The 24,087-nt window shown below is 35.4% G+C and overlaps 1 protein-coding gene across 4 annotated transcripts in view; it reads left to right on the top strand.

The window, feature by feature from the left end:
* GBE1 (1,4-alpha-glucan branching enzyme 1) overlaps positions 1–24,087 on the top strand; it is a 140,212-nt gene that overhangs the window by 102,453 nt on the left and 13,672 nt on the right. For all 4 annotated transcript variants that reach the window (XM_041480219.1, XM_041480221.1, XM_041480222.1 and 1 more), the window contains exons 13-14: positions 18,307–18,491; positions 19,603–19,733. In XM_041480219.1, the coding sequence (XP_041336153.1) occupies positions 18,307–18,491; positions 19,603–19,733 (316 nt within the window). The remainder of the gene's footprint in view (positions 1–18,306; positions 18,492–19,602; positions 19,734–24,087) is intronic.

The following is a 24,087-nucleotide window of genomic DNA, read 5'->3' as shown; positions in this document are numbered from 1 at the left end:
GGTGGTGCATCCATGTCCACACTATGACCTCTCAAGGCAGAAACCTTGAAACAGAAACTTTCACAGTCAACAGCATCCTCAGAACTGCTTGAGAAGCAACATTTGCTGCAGCTGTATTCATGTGGAGTGAAATCCAGGTTGGATTTTCCAGGATTGTAGAAGGAATAGTATTAATTGAGGTAGCTGGCATGAGTGGCACCTTGTTTTTGTCTCAGAGTAGTGATGATGTTTCCTTAGTTTGTACACACCTCTGCTGAGTATTGGCTATGACTACATTACCAGTGGAGAAGATTTATGGTATATCAAGGCATTCTGACATTCTGCATCAATTAAAAGGTGTTGGGTTTTTTTTTTTTTTTTTTTTTTTAAGGATGGGACTGCTATTTTTAAAATTTTATTTTATTTATAATTGTGCTTAGTAGCATCATGTAACCATGGGATACTGTTGTTGAAACTTCTGCTAGTGTCTCAAACTTCATTCCTAGGGCTCCATCTGTTGCCTTGCATATTGTATGGTTTGTAAAGCTCAGAGTTCAGACTTGTGACATCTCCGCTATCCATGTGTGAGTGCATGCAGCCTTGTCTGCAAATTTAATACTTGATGTGATGTGAGGGCTTGCTAAAGAATAATAAACCAAGTTGTAAAATAAATCTCTAAGTTATAAGAGTTCTATTTCTGTTTGTGTGGCAGCCTCCATTTTTCCTTTATTGTTGTTTTGAGGAACAAAGAAATAGGCCTCCATATATTATAATTTTATATAACTCTACACTATATATTATAACTGTATTATGTACTGTACCTTTCAGCACAGGATTTTAGAGGAATTTACTTTTTCTGTTCTTCAAAAATGTTATTTATTACAGAAATTATGACAAACTGCTATCATTATGATAAGCTTTTTTCACACCTGGATTTCTGACTCTACAGGACATGGCTGTTATTCTCTCCTGTCATAGTTATTTTTTATCTTTCTCTCCACAGCTATAAGATTCAGAATTTCTTTACAATAAATTATAATCAAACTATATACACATGACATCGATTAGTTTTACTTATCTGTCTTTTATGGAAAAAAATTATTAAAGATAGATCCAAAGACTAAAGTATATTTCTTTTCATTCTCTTCACCTTAAGTTCAAGTAAGTTTAAAATCAACAGATTTACATTACTTTTAGATTTTATTGCTTTCTTGATTCAGAATGTAAGCACCACTGTAAAAGCTCTGTCTTGAAAACGTCTTAAATTTCTGAGAAGTTCTGCATGTAAACCTACAGTTTTGTACAAAAGAATCTGTTTTGATTAAACATCAAACATTGTCCAAAATTAATATTTGAGTAAAAGACAGAATATTTTTGCCAGGTAATCAAACTATGCTAAGTTTTTAAAACTCTATAATATGTAGAAACATTTTTATATGTGCATATGCAAATTTTTCTATCTCCATTTGTGTAAACATTACTTTGCATATGATTCATTGTTTAAGCAATTAAACATAGCCATCTTGCACTTCCTTTGCTGTGGTTAACTTTGATTCAAACAAAATGCTTTGAATGCCTTCTGTTTATGTACACTTGAAGTGCTTTAAACTGTTACATATTACAGTGACTTAAAAAATTCCATAAAGCTTGATTCAGTCTATGAACAATTTGTTAATCATTAGTGCTTCAGAAGAGCCTTCACATTGTAAGGTATGTAAAATGCCTTTTTGAGATTATTTTCTGCTTCTAGTGCTCTGTGTCCCTGGTTGAAAGACACAATGCAAAACTGAAAGGAAATTAAAAATATTTTCAGATTTTCAACTAAAAATTAAGTTGATCTGTGGATAAAAGTGAAGTCCAGCATTCAGGTCTCCATTATAATTTGCGCTTTGAGAAAGAGTAAACTTTTTTTTTGGGGGGTGGGGGTGGGGTTTCTCTCTGTTGTGCCTTCTACAATAAGTTCATGTAATAAGATACAGTTTTCACACAGAACTTGGCCTCTGCCATGTCACAGAACAGACTAGTAAAGTTGGTTTCTGAGTTTATTAGTGTCACTAATGAAATGCTTACTGCAGGAGGTCATTCATTTCCTGAAAGCCAGGTGTCTGCAGAAGTGGTGTGCCTGTTAAAAACTAAATCAATGCAAGAACTTTGTGTTCTAAGAGCATGTAAGCATACCCACTCAAGCAGCGGTAAATAGGATGTGGATGTTAAAGCTTTTTTCTTTTCTCCCTACTGCTCACTGTGTTACATGCAATTTTGATGATGATAATTTGTCAGTGCTTGTTTTAAGTTACTTATTTCTGAAACCCCCAATGCTGAAAGGAAGCAGCAGCAGCCTCTTACCACACCCAGCTGTGTTTTACTTCTACTTTTTGCAGTCTGTCTGTACTCAGTAGTCTGGAAAGGGCTGAGAGAAAAATGGAACTATTTTTTCCAAAGCCATCTAGCGAAGAGCAAAAAATGTCTTCCTGATTATACTTCCTAGGTTGGCTTTTAAAGAAAGGTGAACCAAATCAAGTAATTTAGTAACATCAGGCTCCAGTGAGTAGGAGCACGCAGAGGGGTCTGTTAATCTCAAACCTACCTTTGGTGCACATTGCTCTTTCCCAGCCTGGTTTCTCTGGGCAGTGCAGAGCCAAGCAGAATTAAACCCCATGTGTTACTCGGGCAGGAGTTGTTGGTTTGAGACATGACTGCACAGGACACATTTTGTATTTGGAAAGTCTGTCATATTAGATCCTTAGGCACAGATTGCAATTTGGATTTTAATGCATGCAGTTGAGGTAATTTGACATTATTTCATCTCAGTAGTGTCATTAATTCCCCAAATCAATGTAGCTTAAGCTGAGATAACACTTTGTGATGACATTGGAATAAAAAAAAAAAGACGTCTTTATTTGTTCAAAAGTTTATTTTTACAAGATGTTATTACCTTAGAATCTTCTCATTGTCCTAATTTTGTGAGGCCATTAATCCAACACATACAGAGGAATTTGCTAGAATAAGAATTTGAACAACATTGTAGTTAAATTTGCATTAATTTTCAAGAGACAAGGTATTTTCTGTTTTTCCTGAGAAGTGGTAAGGTTTGCAGAGCAAAGCATATTAACACATGAATATATTTTATAAATGTTCACCTGTTCTTTCTCAGGTGTATTTTGGGATCTTCAATTTGAAATTCTGTAGAATTGTAGAATGTTTTAGGTGGGAAGGGAAACAACCAAAAGATCATCTTAAATGTCATCAACCCAAGCAGTGCTGCTGTGGGCTAGGACTCTTTCCACTAGACCAGGTTAGTCAGAACCCCATCCAACCTGGCCTTGGACAATTCCAGGGATGGGGCATCCACCACTTCTCTGGGCAACTTCTCCATTGTCTCACCACCTGCACAGCAAAAAATGTCTTTTGTACTGTCTGATCTAAATACTGGTGGAATTTATAGTGGAGTAAATTAGAAAGCAGGGATATGAATACAATAAAATTACTATAAAATTACTTCTGGCTGAAACAAAAATAATTTTGTTGGAGGGAGATTTTGGGGGGGTTTTGTTGTCTTTTTTTTTGTTTTTGTTTTTTTTTTTTTTCTTCATTTCCAAATAGTACTGGTACTTTTTGAGCTGGGAGATCTTGTTGAATATAAACCACTACTTCTGTCTCAATGTACTACATAAAAGTGCAGGGCAGGAGGAGTAACGGGGACAAGTGGCTAATGTCTCAAGGAGAACAGGATTATTCACAAAGCCAAAAGTACTAGTGCAGTCTAGTATTACAGCCAGAAGCTTAGAACTTTTACTCAGTTAGGATAAGTATTCAGATCTTTTTGTGAAATTCAGAGCAATTCCTGCAAGCAAGGTATTTTCATAGAATATCTTCTCAAGTGGCATTTCTAGAGAGATTATTTAAAAGCAATCTTGTAATCCGCTCACTCTTGATTTAAGAGTCAATCTGTGGGCTATGAAACAGCTCCCTTAAGCCTCTCCTGTTTTTTTTAATCCAGCTAACTGTTAATACAAAATACTGCAGGAAAGCCTGGATCATCTGGGTGGTTGTATTATAGGTCAGCTCTTTTGCAGCTTAAGCTCACAACCTTTATCTTTATAATGGAGAAATGCATGGTCTTATTTGAAAATATTAATGGGGGAAAAAAGCACATCTGATGGAACACATTAACATGTGTTAGCATACACTGATGGATTGACAGCATGCTTTTCCAGAATTTATCTTGAGCTCCTAAAAACAAACAAAGAATTTGGCTCAAGCTGAGCTGTTCTTCTTTGTTTAATTTCATGATCGGTTATTTCTGTAGCTCCTAGTGGCTGCCACCATTTTGGCAAGCCATGAATTGTGCATAATATTCCTTGAAGGGAAAAGTGCAGAAGTCTGAACTTGGTTGGACTTCCATAACTGACATTTTTCTTTCTTCTAAGCTAACATAGCCCAAGTAGTAGTTATTTATAGACACCAAAATACTATGTGAATGTATATTCTATTTTCTATAAGTCTTCACTTACGTTATTACGGTTTTTTATCCTTGTGTACTATTTAGCTGTACCAAACAGCTTTTATATATTTCTTCTTGAATATGTGAATAGTTAATTCTTTAAAACTCTGTATTTTTTCAATACATTTGGTTTAGCCTTGAGAAAAGAAGGCTCAGAGGTGATCCATTTGATACCATATGATACCATATCTCCATAACCACCTGAGAGGAGGTTGTAACCAGGTGGGGGTTGGTCTCTTCTGCCAGGTAACAAGTGATAGTATAAGAAGAAATGCTGTCAAGTTACAACACTGAAAATTTGGATTGAGTATTAAGAAGTTTCTTTACTGGAGGGGTGGTCAGACACAGGAACGGGCTGCCCAGGGAAGTGGTGGAGTCACCATCCCTGGAGGTGTTTATCAGATGTGACTCTTGGGGATGTGGTTTAGTGGGGGACTTTGCAGACAACCATAATGATTCTATGACTATTCAAAGCCCACAGGATGATAAGCATGCTGGAGTATTGACATATTAATTTCAATAGATGTAAAGAAAACTTGCCGTATTTGTGCAAATTTTATCAGTATGTGAAATGTATTGTTCTGTTTGAGAGAAAAAAAGAAAGAAAACAGAAAGAAAAATCAGTCTTGCACTAAGCTTGTTACAGCCTTCCTGCTTTCCTACTTATGCGTTGGAAAGGTATGTCCTAATTAAATATGAAGCAGGGAGTATCTTAATTTAAAATAGTTTTCAGTTTATGGAGTTCAGCCTAGACATAATTGAAGTTTTCAGAGAAATTGTCCAAATTCCTTTTTGTATTTACTGTTTGCTTTTATATTTGTAGGCCAGAAACAGTGTGGTTTTAGTTTATTTCCTACCTGGAAGGCTGTTTGGTTTGTACACTGCACGTAAGAATACAGAACTAAATCTACTGCTTGCCTCCGGAAACTGAAATACAGGAAGGGGCTTGTAGAAATTAATAAAATTTATCTTAATAAAGGTGCTGTGTCCATGTCATATTCTCTCAGTCAGTTTTTTATTTGTGATTTTTTCATTTCCCAGTTCATAAAGGGATGATGTGATCCATGTCTGAGATACTGTGAGGCTGAGCTCAGGGACATGAGAAGTTTTTACCAGGCTCCTGTTAGGACCTTTTCTCTTGTCTTCCCGCCTGCTGTTACCATGATGTAGCAGGCTTTCAAAGGATATGTTGTTTTCTGAAAATAAAATGTTCCCATTAAGATCTAAATAAGAAAACAAGTATTGAAATAAGCTACCACCATAATGTGGCTGTGTAAAGGAATGAAATGGAACAAAACAAAATGAGTAATGACATTGGCAAATATTTTTTTACAGATAAAGGTGTAATTTTACTTGTTTCAGAGGATTCTTCTCCCTTTTTTTCATAGGTGATCCATGTAAAGCATTTATCACTTGAGCAAGTTTGTTTTTTTTTTAAAGAAACAACCCACAAAGGAATGAAAAATCATTACTGAGAAATTTCATATGTCCAATTCAAAATGTCTTTGAGCATCTAATCTCTAATGGTTTCTTGTCTGTGTTTTGTGTTTTGCTTTTGTCATTTTGAATTTGCATACAGCATTGCTGGAGGGGGAAAGGAGAAATCATCTTAGTGTTTGTACATATTTGGCTTTCCTCAAACAGTTGTAACACTTTTCAGACGTAGAAGCAGGTTGAGGTTTTTTCATGAGATCAAAGTTTACTTTTTCCCTTGACAAAGAAGTTTTGTCTTAAAGGCAGAAAAATCATTATGTGCAGTATGTTTTCATTTTGGCCCCTAAAAAAGCATTATCTCTTCCTTGTGTACAGTGCAATGACAGGATGAAGTGTAGTACTTTAAATGCATTCATATTTCAGTAAATTGAAACGCTATTTTTGGAAATAATATTTTTAAAAAATGAATGTGTGCATACAGAATTAATTCCAGCAGTTATGTGAAACTTTGGGGTAGGGAAAGGAGCAATTCATCTGAACATATCTTTTTAGTAAAATGTTGATCGAGGAAAAAGTTAGAGGTGTCTACCTAAATGAAATTGCTTTTATTATTTTGTACACTAGTTCAGGGGTACTTATTTCAAAACTGAAAAACAAATTAAAATGTTATCGTGATTTAAGCAGCCCTAATGTAATCTAGGAATAATTTCTGCTCTGATTCTCATTTATCACACCAAATTTGTTTTCTGTCCATTAACTTGGTGTCACAAGAAAAATCTAAAATTATTAGTTAATTTTGTCTTGAAAGGCTCACAGCTTTGTTATGCCTTCAACTGATTTGGGTCTTGATGCTAATTTAAATTATGTTTTGAGCATGAGATGAATACTGTCATGTTTGCCTTTGTGTATATAGCAAATTGTTGAATTTCAAAGCCAGAAGGGTTAGCTGTCCAGTGCAAATAAAGAGGCAAGAGATAATGGAATGAACAGAAGGGATGGTTCATGGTGAACCTTTTTCTTACAAGTTAAATCTCAAAGGTTCACAGTTCTAGACCATTCTTTTACAACTATTTACTTGCTTCCTAACCTCTTTTGACCAAAGTTATTTGAAAAAATATCGTGTGTGAAGACAGATAACCAATATGATTTCATGGTCATCCCTTCCTCAGCTGCCATCAGAACACACCATCCAAAATTCAGCTTTTCCTCCCATCTGCACCACAGGAACAGTCAGGAAAAGCACTGGATGACTTTCCCATGATGTGCTCCATACTAGAGTTCTTAATGTATGGGTTGATACGTGTCTGGAGTTACCTATATACTGTGCCTGTTGTCAGGAAATGGAGTGTTTTAGTGGGTCTTGGTTTCCTCAGCTGTTTGAAAAATTTTCTGCACTAAACCCTGAAAATTGGAAGACCAAATAAAAAATTGGCAGAAGCTCTGCCCAGTGATACTCTGAATACCTCTTAAAATCTCTTTGTCAAATGACCTGTTATTAGGAAGCAAATGTTCATAATCTTTTCTCTTGTCTTTCTGGCTGGTGAGAATCATTACCTGAAGGAAAGTGAGTGGAATCATGCCACTTAAATCAGGGCATACTGTGGCTCTTCTGATGTCTCTTAAAGTTGATTTTTAAGGCAAGTCCTCTTCAGAAGTAGAAGGGAAGAAGAATGTGAAGGAGTAACTAAACATGCAGAAAGGGCTTTTTTGGCCACAACTGCTTTTTGAAAGGCTGTGGTAACATTACAGTCTATTTTCTTTCTGTATTATATTTTAAATTTCAACAAACAATTGATCTGCCAATATGATGAGATTTACTTTTCCCTGTCTCCTTACATAACAAAAACAACAACAATGACAAAAAATAAAACAACAACAACAAAAAAAGATGAACACCTTCCTGCATAACTCTGCTCAGTTCCTATAGATTTAGGTGGTTGTTTTTTAATTCACCTGCTTCTTGCAGCAAAGGTGCCATCGGTACCAATTCCTTAAAGTCCCTTTTTTATCTGAGCAATGGTTTTGCTTCAGCTTTAAAAACTGTTGCCTGCTTTTTTTTCCATTTTTTGCTTTATTTTCTTTTCCTTTTTTTCCCGTTTTTCCTGCTTCTAGTTGTGCTGACAGTGGTTAATGTACAGGTGAGTCAAGACTATCTTTACATTGTGAATCCAGCCCATTTTGCCATCAGGATACTTGTAAAGGTCTGCCCCAGCCTGCACTGTAGTTGAATCTCCATGTGCCCACTCATACTGGAAGACCAGCAATTATTCTGGTATAACTAATTGCAGATTAGTATTAGAAGGTGATTATCTTCAGAGGCTGGTTCTTAATTACAGCCTTTCTTTATCCTCTTCTGGGGTTGTGAATGGTTGTAAAAGAATTTTAATAACATACGAGCTTTATATTGCTATGATATTTTAATTTTCCTTTTTTGTTCTTATACTCTGAGATGTGACTAAGGATGGCTCAATGATCAGGTTTAAGATGCTTAAAAAACAGATGTTGTGACACTTCCTTTCATATAAGGTCTGCATGCATAATGTCCACTTGAGGCAGTTGCAAATCTATGCTACATTTTAAAATCTGATGTAGTGAGCATTCCAAAACTGTATTTTTGTGGAAGCAGCAAATCTTAATGATTCTAAGTGAATTCTGATTTTTAACATTCTTCAGGTGCAGTCTGATAGATGCATTGTATCTTGCAAAAAGTTCAGAATATCTCTTTGAGAACTGTATAAGATTTGGTCCCTAATCTAGTACAAGAGAGAGAGAAGACCAGGGCAATTACTGCTTTGAGCAGATCAGAATTACATCATCAGAGGTTTCTCTCATTAATACACTTCTTCTGTGCACCTTCATTATTAGATCTCATTTACAGACAAGACATTTCAATTTAAAGCATGCATTTTCTGTTCAAGAACAGTTAACTTTAATATACAGACTAATAGTCATAAGTACTTTAATTGATTATCAAGCAAATGAGACTCTTCTTGAAACCTGTCCTTTTTGTAGCGTGACAAAGTACCAGAGACCCTGACTTCTGATCTCTAACTGTTTTTTCTGGGAAAAAAAAACCCCAAACCTGAAAATTTTGATACCCATTTCCACAAAGAAAAAAATGAAAACAGCAAACAAACAAAAACCCCACCAACAATAGAAATAATTTTGCCTTAGACATCCTAATTATGATTGACTCTAATGAGCAGAGATCTTTCAACAGATTATGTTGTTACCATAAGAATATTATGCTGGGATTTTTGAAACATGCTAAGACAAATAAACGTAACTTAGAAAAATTGCTTTCAAATGTCTGGTTAGAGTCTTACATAAACCACTTAACATCTTTCATTTTTTATGTAAGAGTATCTTTAAAAAAAATCCCCCTACAACAAAAACAAACAAACAGAGCCCCAAACTGTGACGCTAACAATGAACAAGTTGAAGGGGGGAAGCAAAAGACTCTAAAACAATGAATGCAAAAAGTCAGTAAGTTGATGCAGGACGTTCTTCTGATATAGACATAAATTGTGTTCATACCAACATAAATATTTACCATCCGCCTGCTTTTGAAATGCACAGCAAAGCAGCAGTTGTTCTTTGGAATAACAGTGTATTTCAAAGCTAATTTTCTTCCCAGATAAGGAGTCAAATTATTGTGAGAGGAACAATAAGGACATTATTTCCACTTCATAGAATTTAAACTGGTTCTAGTACTTGATTAATCTGTTTATTTAATAGTAAGCAAAAGGCAAATGAATCATGATGTAAATGTACTGTTTAATTTGGCATAGGCCTAATGAGAGTTTGTAACTCTTGAGGCTTCCTCTTTTCAGGTTGGTCAAAATATTCACACTTTCACAAGGATGTTTTTGGCAGACTTGTAATTTCTTAGCTTAAATAGTCAGTTAAATTTTATTCCAGGTAATGTCATTCTTCTCTAACCATTCTTCTTTTATCTGTCTGAACTCCTGTTAGATGTTTATTTGAGCAGCCCCATGTTTTCCCTTGAGTTATTAGCTAAAAATTCCTTCCAGAAACCCAGCAATCATAGTGTGTTGGTTTGAGTGGAAATGCCAAAAAGCAATGCATACTGCTGTGTTGTGCTGTCTTCCATATGGGGGTTGGTGGTTTTGGTATGTCTTTAAATAGAGCTAGAAAACACCAAACCAGCATTTGTGTTGGCTGATGGACATAGCTATCATCACTCCTTCCCAAGAAAGTATCTTAAGCAGAGTTACTCTTACAGCTCATGCTGTGTATTGATTTCACAAAAGGGTTTAGTATCAGCTTTTGAAAGCAGCAGGGTAAGATTGGTTTTATCTGTTGCCCACACTCAGTTCTTTCTCTACATGTTCAGTTCTCTTTGTGAATCTCCTTATAACATTTACTTTAATAACTGTAGAAAAAATGATTATTTAGCTGATATGTCCTCTCTCAGGACTATTTTAAACAATTATTAACAAAACTACTCTTGAAATGTGGATTTTGTATTTTTATTTTTCCCAGCATGTTTGAGTTTTACAGATGGCTCATATTTCATTCATCCCTCAGCACTAGCCCTGAAGCCAAAGGAGTAGTTAGCCAATCTTTTCTGGTGTCAGTCCTTGGCATTTATTTTCATCTGTTGTGTAAAGAAACCCAAACCAACACTGAAAATCCTACAGAATACCAAGCTGCAAAAAAAAAAAAAATAAAATCCAAAACCTTAACCTGACATGACCTTGAATCCTCAGTGCATGACTATTTAGCATTAGTCTTATCTATTCTTTTGCTGCAAGGTAGAAGTACAATGAAAATTTGAATGTCTTCTTGCTAAGTAGTGAAATTGAAGTAATTGTAGAAAGAAAATGTCCTGCTGAACAGTAGGAAGGCTGGATATTGCCAGGGCTATGCTTTTTTATCAGCTCACTAAAGCGAGTCTGTTTCTTGAAACAAATTATTTGAGGACACTGTGTAAGAGAAACCTGACTTTAAAATGCTTTTCATTTGGAAGATGTTTTGTATTGTGAGACATTGCTAACGTACAATTCTGCCTTTCTCCTTAATGATGGGTTTGGGCGTACTGACCAAGCACTACACACATTATGCTGGAGTGGTATTGTAAAACTCTATAATAATTGAACAATTGAAAAATACTTCTGTATGTTCCCAATCTTTATTTTCTGAACAGTATTTAATTGGAAGATACAACTATGGTCAAAAACTTTTTTGATACATGTTGCCATGATATTTAATTACTGAATTGGGAACCTGAAAGGATTTCAGCGCAAAAGGTTTCTTATCTAATATGAAATGTGGCTAATTTCAGAATCATTTAACTATTTTTTCCACTCTTCAGTGTGATAAAATTCTCTGCAAACATTCAAGATTTTCTGTGTGAGAATTCTATAAGTTGAGATTAAAATTTGTACTCCTTTCTTTCTCTAAACTTTTATTTTGAGAGAAGGATATTGAATTTTACTCTCCATGATGGTTTTGGAATACTGGGGGTTTTTTTGGCCAAGGGCAACTAGTTCTTAAGCAAACATCCTTATATATCTAAAGTATGGCTTCAGTTAGGTGTTAGTTCCACCTAAGATTTCAGCTGTAGTGTAGAATTGTATTTAGAAACCAATAGAAAATACAGAATTTCTAGAATATTTAGAAATATTTAGAATATTTTTAGAATTCCTAAATATTTATAATATTTAGAAAATATACCAATTGATTGGTTTTTTTTAATATTATGTTTATTTATATTTGTGTATATGAAGGTTCATAGCAGGAGACATCACAGTAACAGGTTTCTTTGAAACCGTGCTGAGTCCTGCAAACAAAACACAGATTGTACCTTCCAAATTCACAAATCGTTTATGTAACATTCAGAAAGCAAATAGCTCCATTTCCTTATCTGAAATGAAGCATGACTGTTATGGCAACTTAGAAATACCATTGATTGGTTTTCTGCATCAGAGGAGTCTTAACATTGGCAGCCACAGCCTTGAGACTGAGCACATCAAGGGTCTCTTTAAGAACTCTGCAACAGTGCCCAGGTTGGAGTTTTCCATTTCTTTGAGGAAAAAGTAGTGTAGCAGTATCATATTGTGCCTTTTGAAAGACTTTTACAGTAATTACATAATTGTGTTTTTGAAAATGCCTCAATAAGTGCCCAGGTTCACTGGGAACAGTGGCAGACAAGAGATGTTTAAAATTGTGAGGATCTTGAGAAGGTTTTTTTCTAAAACAAATGTTTTTAGGAAGTTTATAAATACATTCTCAGCACGGCAAGGTTGAACCAGCCTCAGGTGGAGGGCAGGAGGCAGCAGGCAGAAAGAAGCTTTAATTTCAAAGCACTGATATGTGTCTAGAAAGAATCTTGGGAATGTACTCTTTTGAGGACATTAGGTAAGAAGAGGTTTAGAGGTGCAACCAGGAGTATACACTGATGGCTTATTTGTACTGTTTCAAGAAAACCAGGGCTTCTCACAATGCACCTTCTGTTTTGATTGTTGATATCTATTTTAGAATGCCTTTTTCCCCCCTACTTTGTTTAAAGTTTATTCCAAATTTTAACTTCAAATTTTCTCATTTTGTGCAGTTAACAAATGCATAGTTATTTAAAGTAATTAGATTTGTTCCTGTAAAAAGAACAGGATAATACTGGGCTTTTTTATTTACTTTAACTTTCCTGTGCACCAAATGCTGGTCTTTTTCCTCTGTTTACAGGTTTTTTCTTAATTCCTTATATGCTCTTTCAAAATTAGACAATGAAATTCTTACCAGTAAGTAAACTGCTATTTGTTAGGTATCCCAGGGCGAATAGATTGACGCCTTTCTTGGACCTCTCTGATTCAACCTTGTTCTAAAGTCACTCTGTAAGCCCATTAACCTCAGTTGTGGCACCAGTTAATAATTGGCAGTGCACCAAACTGAAAGATCTAGGTAGAACTTCTCTGACTGCGTCTGTTTAAAAAGTTCCTTGATACAGATTTTTATTTTTTTGTTAGATTTGGGGTTTTTTTGTCTATTTTGTAGTGTTTTTGTTTTTTTTTTAACTTTGCAATGTGTTCTGCAATATTTCTGGTTTTAAATATTTAGTGAGCTCTTGGAAGTGGTTGACTAAATAATGTATGCTGTGCTGTGTTCATGTAGAGCCTGGTGGAAATGTCACAGTATCAAAGTCAGTCTCTTGTTTTTTACCAGGATGCAGCTAAGAGGAAACAGCAAAATGGGAACTGTTTCAGTGTAAAAGCACCACAAAGAGTTTAGTTGCTACTTTATTGTTTTAAATACTGTATGAGGACGTTGAGTAAGTTGTAAGTCAGAAATATATTATTCTACTCTAGGAAAGGAGGGCTGAAAAGTAAACTTTCAGGCCTGAAAGTTTGTAAGAGTAGATTAATAAAATAATTATCCTCTCAAGGTCCATTTTAGCTTAGGTAACTTCTCATGGTACTCTTTTTCTTTTTTCTTGTCTGCTAGTGTGAATTGCAGAAACTCTTGCTCTGCTCAGTCAGCATTCAAGGGAAAACATTCATCTGCCCTTAGGACCTGAATACTGTTGTCAGTAAGGCCACAGGTATTTTATTGAGTACTCCTTTGATAGAACATTACAAATAAGTAAATGAAAGAATAATTTATTCCAGATAAATGGGGTTTTTTTCTGTGTAACTAGAGTTCTGATAAATATCAGCATATGGGCATAACTATCATATGATCTTCTTCTGTTGAAAATAAAGTAAGTCATAGTAAGCAGTGCTATGGCCTGTTTACTGTGCCTGTGCCTGATGGTTCCTCTACGTAAGAAATCTTCTCAGCCATCCAGCCCTTCCTAATAGAGATACAGAATTGGTGCTTCTTAGGAGAATTCTTTATTGCTTGTTATTTGGTTTGGGTTTTTTTCTGTAATTTATCTGGCAAAAGAGAGATCTAGGTTTGAAATATGAGAACTGAACAGTGCCATTTAGTATGGTTGAAATGTTTGATGGAACAACTGGAATATTATCTCCTCTATGAACCTGGAACTGTTTTATCAGTGTTTATAAAATTGTGTGGTAAAATAGCTCCCAACTTTTGAACATCAGAGGGAAGTGAGAGAAGACAGAGCAACCTTTGATGGGAAGTGGGAATGGGAGAGAAACAACAGGAACTGCATCCCTGTACAGAGTATTGTGTCCCTGTGTGATTTAGGGCCAGCATTTTAAGGACTCAATCCTTTCCCATGTCTTGGATACATTGGAGGCATCCTTGTGTTTCCTTGTGAGTGTATCATCCCACAGGAGATACATTCTTTGATCCTTTAATGGAGGCTTCTCCCCTAGGAGGCATGGAAGATCCAAGCTGCAAAACAAATATGGTGTTTGTCCTGATTTTTATCTTTCATAACTTGGGAGGAGACAATATCTGGTATTTTCAGAAAATTGGAGAAAAAATACATTTTTTTCACTGAACTGTCTTTAGCAATAGACCTCTCTATCATTGCCTCATGCTAGAGATTTCCTCTAGCCTGTGTTTTATGCAGAAGTTAAAATATAATTGTTTGCCTGAATTGATTTTGTTGGTCTTTTCTGACCCAATATGTCATTAAATACCAATGCTTGAGGATTAAAAAAATGTGAAGGTCTTCACATCATCTAACCCTGCTGTTTCAGGAGTCTATTTGGAATTTCACCTAATTTTGGTTTTGCCTGGATTTCAAGACTATAGGAGTGCTTGCAGTGGGGCTCATTCTCTCCTCATTCAGAGACAGAGAACTGTTTATTGTTTGGGATTGGTAGTAATGAATGTTAAGAAGATTTTATACAAATATTAGTAAATACAGAGTATCAGAATTACTTAACACCCAAGAGCTTTACAGCTAGAGAAAATGAAGAAACATTCATTTTTGAAGTGTTTATTGTTTGAAATAATGATAAATACCATATGCTATCTAGATCTGATTTGCATTGATTTTATTTATAGCCTGCAGATTGTTGCACTGTCATCATTGTTCACAAAGGTAGTGAAGTTAAATTCAAAGCAGTTTCAACTCCTGGATGACGTTTTTATCTGACTTCTGTAAATTGGTGTAACTCCACCTAGTTTGATAGATGTACTTTAAGGTGGAACTCTTGGAATTTTGTCCCAATGTGTCTCCAACTCATCAGATTTAAATAGGATCTTTTTGTAGTATTTTAGATCATTTAAAACCTTGTTTAGCCTTATACACCTAATTAAACTTTTTACCTTTGTTGTATAAAATAAACTACTTGTTTTAACTGCTTTTAAAATATTTAGTTCATATTTAATTCAAAATACAAACAACTCCTCATAACATCTCTTGAAACTGCCTGCTTCATCTTTTAAATATCCTTTCAGTTCTGCTTAGGCTTATTCTTTGAGATGGAATTGCTACTAAAGATGGCTAAAGAAGAGAGATCAAAAAAACTTTATTGACCTGTGCAGATCAACTTTAAAAGAATTTGCAGCAGCCTCACTTCTTTGTGGTGTTAATTTCTATCCTCATAAACAAGGGTGACATCAATTTTAATTATGGTAGTAGAAAGTTAATTTATTTGCTGGAATTGCGATCTTGAAATCCTGTACATAATAAAGTTGTCCAGTGTGCGCAATATGCAGCAAATAGCAAACTTCAATTAATTCCTAGATAAAATTAGCATGCATTGCACTTCAAGGATTTGTCTTTGTTTTTTTTCTCTAATCAAAACTTCAGTTAATTTCAGCTTTGTTCTCTGCCTCCCCCACATTAGTTCCATTGTCTTGATTTGCATCATTTGTGGCAGCTGGCTTCTTATCAATCTGTAGTTTAGACTTTTACATCAAACAGTAAATTAATTAGAGGAAAATAAATCCCAGTTATACTTCTTGATAACTGTAGAAGCCTCTAAGCATGGAAGTGAATGTTGCTGATTCTTGTCAGAGATGAGAAGTGTAACATGGGGAAGGAGGCAAACCAAGCTTCACATTCAGTGAACCGATAGTTATCTCTAGCAGTAAGTGTTGGTCACCTGTGCCTTTTCTTTCTTAGTCCCTCCTTTCTTAGTCCCTCCTATCATTTGTTATGAAGCTAAACTAGAAAAAAAATAGCAATTTAAAAAAGTAGCATTTAGATGTGGGATTTTTTTATAGGATGCATGGCCTTAATGCATCGCAAGAAGCAGATGCATCTGAAATGTTACTTTCTTTTCCCTATACCATGATTTAAAAACAACCAAAACTGCTTGAATTCATTCTGTTACAATTTATGAACTATTTTTCTTCCTATAAAGAGGAAGCAAGTGACCCTTTTACAGTCAAGCAACTAGTACAAAAGGCTCAGGAGCATATTCTCCAGAAGATGCTCATAGACACAGACTGTCAAAGTACATCCAGGCTTTAGACCTCAGCTTGTGTTTTTGGGAACAGAAAGCATCTTAGTGTTTTGTCAAATTGCTGCACTGTACTAAATTCTCTTTTTTTTCTTAATAGCCATTAGTAATAGTTAGGAAATTAAGACTACTTTTAGTATTTTGCTGCGCTTACGTTGTTCCTTTTAAAAGGAAGCCCATTAGTTACTGTGGTGGGGAAATAGGCAAAGCAAGTCGAGGTGAGGGAGTCGTTACACATTATAAACCTGAAGGAAGTCTGCTCTACTTACAGTGAAATAATCTATGGAAATGATGGGCTAGTTCAGTCTAATTTATTTGCTATCTTCTATTGCTTATTTCCCCCATTGTTGTTTCTTTCTTGAACAAATAGGTATGATTTCGTTGCCTATCAATTCAAGTTATGTGTCATCTCTGTCTTTCTGATGTTTTTTTGCTATCTGTAGCTGAGCTATCTCATGTAGTTCATCTTTTCAATAGTGTGCAGATCACGAAAGAAGGTAATACCTTGCCTAGCTCTTCAGAGAATATTGAATTTGGTTAGATACTCTGTCTGTTTTGTAGCAATATCTTTCCTCATTTTCCAAACCGTATTGTTAGCACAGTTTAAGAGCTCAGTCCAGCATTATTCCAAGGTCATTTTGAAAGTCCTGCTGTGATTCTGATTCTTTTATATTTGTCTCCAGTTTTGAGCTGAATATGAAATTTAGTGGTTTAGCTTTTGAATAGGAAATTTAATTTACAACTTGTCAGTTCGTTTACAAAGAGAATACCACTCTGAAGGACTCTCCTAAATATATATGAGGCTTTTCTCTTTTGTTCTCTGTTCATTTCTTTGTTCCCATGAAACACAGAATTACAGAAATCATTTCACAAATTGAAGTTCACAGTTGTCTCTGCTGCCTGTATCCTCCAGGCCCCTAGGCAGTGCAGGCTGGGACAGCAGATGGGTGGTGGATGCTCATGCAGGGTATCCAGCCAGAAATCTCTTGCCTTCCCTTGGCATCTCTGCCCTCTGTCAGCCCACAAAGCTCCAGTTCATTGACAAAACTTGAGTAACAGTTTGTGGAAATGTGAGGATCCTTTTACTATTCTTTTTCTGTTTGTTTGTTTTAGTAGAAAAGCTCTTAAATGTCATTATATTACTTTCCATTCATATTTCCAGGCACATGTTTTTGTCTCTGTTTTGTAGTGAGTGGATGTTGTGTAATCTCTGAAATGTTTGTCATGAATCAACAGTCGTGGGCTTTGAAACGAGTGTTTAACTTGCATGGTGCTTGATACCCTTTAATCCTGTTTCAAATGAATAGTCCAAAATGTCAGAGAGCCTGCAGGACTCTCAGGTTATATCATGAGTTAGAATGATTAAGTGCATTTGGAGTTGTCGCAATCTGTAATAATGACAATATATAAACCAAGAAAACTTTGGATACATCGAAGTCACTCAAAATACTGAGTCACAAATGAGGTCTTGCTTTGAATCTTTAGCTTTGACAGCTGCGATTTGCTTTGGAGATTCTACATAAAAGAAGCTAAACTTTTTCTCGATTAAACCTGTTTCCTTCTTTTTAAATGTGATCCAAGTTTGAAAGAACCTGTTCTTTGTCTTCAAGAGAAGTCTAGTCAGTAGTATTTTGGGCTAGATAATTTGGGTGAGACTGGCAGACTTGTGAAGCTACTGCTATAGAAAACCAAATTGATATATTATGGCACTTACATGCACAGAAAAAAATTTGGGAATTTTTTAAGCATGGCATGATAACATGGAGTGCATAATTTGTCACTTTATACTTCCCCTGGAGTCCATAGATATTTTGCTCTTGTAGTTTTAATGGCCAAACAACCCTGCTAACACATATGGAAGTTCTGAGAGACGTATTAAAAAATGAGAGACATAATAATTAAATGACTGGTTTATGTATGCAAGCAGATTCTCTGGAATTTAAAACTTGTAGAAAGGAAATACACATTAATGTATTTTGCTTTTGCAGGCTTTGTGTATTCTTAGCATGTTATTTCACAAATCCTTAATATTTTTAAATGCAGGTAATGAGTTTGGACATCCAGAATGGCTTGACTTCCCCAGGATAGGGAATAATGAGAGCTACCACTATGCCAGGAGACAGTTTAATCTTACTGAGGATGATCTTCTTCGTTATAAATTCCTAAATGCCTTTGATAGAGATATGAATAGACTGGAGGAAAGATTTGGCTGGCTTGCATCTCCCCAGGTAAGCTGTATATGCAAAATGATAAGTTTTAGTCACCAGTTGGGTACACGTGTAAAGTAACAACATTTCCAAATTTGCATGCTGAAATTTCAAACAGCGCTTTATTATGCGCTGTGTAATGCCTCACCATATATTTCAAGTTGTCAAAACATGGCACTGAAATATCTTCCACAGATAATAGAAACCTGAAACAGTCTCCTTTTAGCTTCATAACAAGGTCTTTTCCTATTATTTTCCCTATTTTTATTCAGTAACTGTGGATTGCATAAAGCAGACTATAAAATTGTGCATAATCCAATCCAAGGATTGCTTTGAAAAAGTATAAGCTGCTCTGACATTGCACTTCATAAAAATAATTACTCCATTTCTGAGGAAAAACTTTCAGCAGAGTCTAGTGTAAGTTATAGTCTCCTAGTCATCAGCCTGCTGCTTCTGCATTTGCATTTTTTACACTAGTATCACACTGTAATTTTTATGAAAGATCAATTGTTTTCATTTTTCAGTGTTTAATTATTTCATTCTAGTCCACTTTAAAGAATAATCCACTTTAAAGATTTTTTTTATTGATGTCTAGTTATTTATTAATGACTTTAGCAAATAAAACAAAGGTGGTATGTGCAGCCATTTATTGTGGCTTATCAAAGCTGTTTCTCCCACAGAAACACACAAAAAAACACACGAAAAAAACATATTGAGTGCTTCATTTTCTGAATTAATAACTCTATATGTGGTGCAGATTCCCATAACAAATAGGCTGAAGATTTCATTTGACAAAAGGAATCCATTTTTTACTAAAGGAAAGTGATGAAAAGACCATGTTGCCAATCTTTGAGCAAGAATTTTTCAAGTGCTCTATGCTGAACAGACTTCTACCTCTGTGTTTTTATGTTGTCTTGTAAAAAGTAAGCTACAGTTTAGTAATCAAAAACTTTATATGAAATTTCATGGATAAGCAATTTCAGTTTGCATGTTTATGCCTTTAGTTCTGTTCCTTGAATATTTACCTGTATTACTTGTAATGAGGTATAGAAGCAGTGGGGTTTTTCTTTTTTTCTTTTTTTTTAATTCATTAATTAAATATTTTAAAGTGTTTTTTTTCTTTTCCCCCTAGGCCTATGTGAGTGAAAAGCATGAAGCCAATAAGGTCATAGCATTTGAGAGAGCAGGTCTTATTTTTATTTTCAACTTCCATCCATACCAAAGTTATGTGGACTACAGAGTGGGTATTGAAACTCCAGGAAAATATCCTTTTCTTTACTGTTCTGTTGTGAGGAAAACTTTTAGAAAATGAAAGCTGATTTTATGTCCTTTTTTCCTAATACAAATTCAACCTGTAGTTAAAAGGTAAGAAATCACTAATTTGTCACCAATATAATATTGCTTTAATTCTTTGTGTACACAAAAAAAAAAAATCTATAAATTAGTATTCTTCATAAGAGATAATTCTGTAGAAAGCAAAAGTGAAAAAATGCAGTTTAAAGACTTGTGAAGCTGTTTTTTGGAATTCTGTTGAGTAATGAAAAAGCAAGTAACTCCCACTTCTTAAATACGCAGCAGAAAGCCACCAGGTGGGATGATGCTGCATGGAGTCGCTGCAAGGAGAGTGCGTTAGTGCAAACCTTCATCTGAAAGTTTGTATTTGTGCATTTGTACATTTGTCCTTTAAAACTGGGTGCACTGAGAATATGCTTTTAGATCATCTGAGCAGTAAATGATGACTCAAGTAATTGACTGGTTTTGCATTTGTGTCCAAATTCTTATGGGCTCCAGAAGTTAATGCTGATTTTCTGGGGGAGTTTTAGTTGCCCAATTCAGTTTCTTTCAAGTCCTTTGACAAACACAGCCTAGTGTGTCACTCTTGCTGTGTCAGTTTAAACTACTGCAGTTCCAGTAGCAGTTCTGCCTCCTCGTTATTTATCAGCCATTCAGGGTAATTCCATGTTTCAGTTGCTTTTGTTCAGTCATGGAATTTCCTGTCCTGAGGATCCCAGAGCTGCACACCGTACTCTGTGGGATGGGGAGCTCACCGGAGAAGAGTAAGGAGCTATTTAATAGCTAGAGGAATTTCCTTATCTATTTTCTTTAAATACTTTGGGGTGTCTTAATGTGGACTAAGTTTTCTTCTGAACTCTTCTCTTGCAATTAGAACCGTGAATTTTATGTATAGTTTTTTAATGGAACCTCTTAACCCAAGACTTCAATAAAGGATGCTCTATTATTACGACATATGGTAATGTGATATTAAATCCTCAGAACAATTTCTCCTCTTGAAAAGGTATTGTTTATGATCCCTTTGAAACTTAGATATGAAGAGGAAGTACCTAAAAGCAAAAGTTTGTTGTTAGTCTGTTTGTTTCTTTTAATAAGTTAGTGCATTTTCAGTTTGATACCCTTTGCTGTTATAAGCCAGAAGAGACAAATTGTGATAATATATTGATCAAATGGTTTTTAATTAAATATATTTCTGAATTATATTGGGAATTGTGAGAAATGGGATGATCCTTTCAATACTTAGGTTTAAGTTTGTTTTGTGCATTGAGCTAGATGAATGAGTGCCATCATTGAATGTGCCTTTATTAAATGGATGGCTTTGGTCTATCCATATATTGTAGTGATATATATCTCTAAACTGGTTTTATATACAGCTTCTCAGATATGTTACCAGGTATGTTGAAAGGTACAGTTTCCTGCCTGGCATGCATTTTTGTAGGCATTCCTCTGTTCTGAACTCACTGAAAACATCATTCTTTCAACTGTTCTGTATGTTGGCTGTTGGCATAACAAACCCAATTCTATTTTATATGAGAAGTTGTAGTCAGTAGACATTACAGTCCTGCTGGTCCCACCAGGTTTGCAGAGTCTTTCTTTGGGCATTCATCTAGTCAGTGTCTGTATGAGAAGTCACAGTCAGTTTGTGGTCAGTTTTTCCTTCTTCCTTACACTTCAGTCTTCTCTCTTACTTATTTTTCTTGACATTGGGTTGCTCTGTGCTACAGTTCTTTTAAGTTACTGTACCTTGGTGTGAAGTATTCAAGGAATGAGACCTTAATTTTATATGTGAGCATGGGAGTCTGTGAATGTTGAGCAGCATGAATTGCTGCTAGCTTATCTGTATTTTGACATTTCATGTTGTCGTATACTGCTCAAGCAGAAAAACAATGTCATGGGAAAGAGTGCTTTCTTTATTTTACATATTGCTATTTTTGCATAGCATGTATCAAAGCAGTGTAGTCCCAAAGTGATTGAATAGCAGAGTGGCATGAATTTAGGGTTCATAAGGACATTCAGGTGCTCATCTTTTCTCTCTGGTGAGCAGTGACAGGACCTGAGGGGATGGTATGAAGCTGTGTCAGGTTTAGGTTAGATATTAGTTAAAGTTCTTTACCCAGAGAGTGATGGGGCACTGGAACAGGCTCCCCAAGGCAGTGGTCACAGCACCAAATGTGACAGAGATCAGGAGTGTTTGGACAGAGCTTTTAGGCACATATGATTCTTGGGGCTGTTCTGTTCTGGCCCAGGAGCTGGACTTGGATCCTAGTGGCTCTCTTCCAACTCAGGATGTTCTGTGATTTGAAGACAGAGTTGTCCATAAGCAACTAGCTAAACTTGACCTGAGGAATCACAAATATTGTCATCAAAATGCTGCATATATATACTTTTTTTTTTTTTTAATCCCTACATTAATTCAGGCTCTCTGACATTTACAATGTGCATCTAGAGCTTCTAATGAGCAAGTAGGGTCATTTAAATGAGTCACTGGCATGGGATTGCTGAAGGCACAGACGCCCCTTTGAAGTGTGGTTGTGTAACTGTCCCTGCCTGGTAGAATTCTGGCTGGCTGAGACAAAGGACTTAATTTAGGATCAGTCAAATGCTAAATTCCATCAAGGTAGTTGATACTTAAGGTTAATAGGTGTGAATAAGAAGTACAGCATACTAATGTGGGAATGCCTCTTTGATCTGCATGGGAGAAGGAGGTTTGCAGCACTGTGAGTCTGTGTAAGTATCAGAGTGTGTTCTATTGCCCAATTTCTGAGTCATTATGTGAAGGAAAAGGAAAAACATTTCTGTGCTTATGCTGGAATTTTACTTCATAAATTATGCTCTTTCAGAAGCCTTTTCATGAGAAAAGCATCTTGAACTAGCAAATTATTTCTGCCTAATTTGCTTAAGTTTGGAGGTAGACGAACAATCAACATCTAGGTTAGCTGTCTCTAGCTTTCTGATTGTAGGTAAAACGTTGAATGTTAATGGAGAAACCATTAATGAGTTTCCAATTTTATGTTTTTAATACTGCCTAGGCCTTTCTGTGGGATAGTGCTTGGATTCCAAGGCCAGTTTGGAGTGAAAATTCAATATGGAAACCTTCTCTCCTCTATTCAAAAGAAATGTGGCTGAAAGGATGGAGAAGAAACAGGAAGGGGCTTAAATATTTCAGAAATTACTCCTTTTCCCTCCTTGAGATACCACACTTGATTTTGTTAAATAATTTTTCATATGTTGGAAGTCTCATTAAAATGAAGCTATGTGTGTATATCCCCCCTTTTTTAACAAGGTTTGTTATCTTGGCTCAAAAGTAAATCTGCATTTTATGTCTGTAATTACCAACCAACGTGAATTGACATATCTGTAAATTTGCATGTGGTTTAAACAAAAATCATATTTGGCAGAAGTAAAGAGGGACAGTATCCCCCTCCCTCTCAGTACTTGTGCATGTGTTGGGTGCTTAAATGGCTTCACCTGTCATTGAAATATCCTGAGCTGAATTTTACCATGCCAAGGTGTTTAACTTCATGACAAAATTTAGCCAAATATTCTCCATATGCTTTTTGTCACTTTTAGGTTGAATCCTTATACTTCAAAATTAGCAGTGTGTGGAGAGGAGCAAACATGGTACCCTTCATCTTGAAATTAGTTATGCTAGTTTTTTCAGTGAAATTCAAGAATTATGAAAAGCAAAATAGCCTAACCACTTAAACTCTATCACCCCCACAAGCACTGGTTTGGTTTCTTTCAGCAGCAGTAAGTGTTGAAACAAAGTACAAATTATCCTATTTTATGATTTGCATTTACTTTGGAAATGTGTCACTAAACATGCCGAGGATTAAATTTAAAAATTGTGTTAAAATATGTATTTCAAAACATTATAAAACCATAATGATGGAGTAATTAATGTGGTAGATAATGTGACCCTTTTTTTTCCGTTTTCAGCTCTATCTATACAAGGGTTCATTGCTTTTGCTGCTCTCTTTCCTTGTAGTGGGTGGGAAATTTAGCTGGAGCACCAAACAGGAATCAGGCTTTTTTTTCTTCCAGTGAGAATAAGGGTTAGTATATCCAACACTGTCACAGAAACAAAGCAGACCTCACTGCATTAAAAAATACTTCTATTATGTACTTAATTAAAATGCACATCTGTTTTTTAATGTTTTTGTGAAAGTAATCTTCAGAAAACTAGATGCCTGTAAAATTCTGAAATGTGAAAATTGACTTTTTTGTGAGGCTTTAAGTTGGAAGGTAAGTACACATGTTTACCAAACTAATTATTTTTCCCAGACAAATACCTGATCTGTGAAGATGTTAAAATTCTTTTGTG

Source organism: Pyrgilauda ruficollis, unplaced genomic scaffold (genome assembly GCF_017590135.1).
Source record: "Pyrgilauda ruficollis isolate IOZ18807 unplaced genomic scaffold, ASM1759013v1 scaffold50, whole genome shotgun sequence".
NCBI lineage: Eukaryota > Metazoa > Chordata > Aves > Passeriformes > Passeridae > Pyrgilauda > Pyrgilauda ruficollis.
The sequence above is the reverse complement of the archived record's forward strand: the minus strand, read 5'-3'. Positions and strand labels throughout refer to the sequence as shown.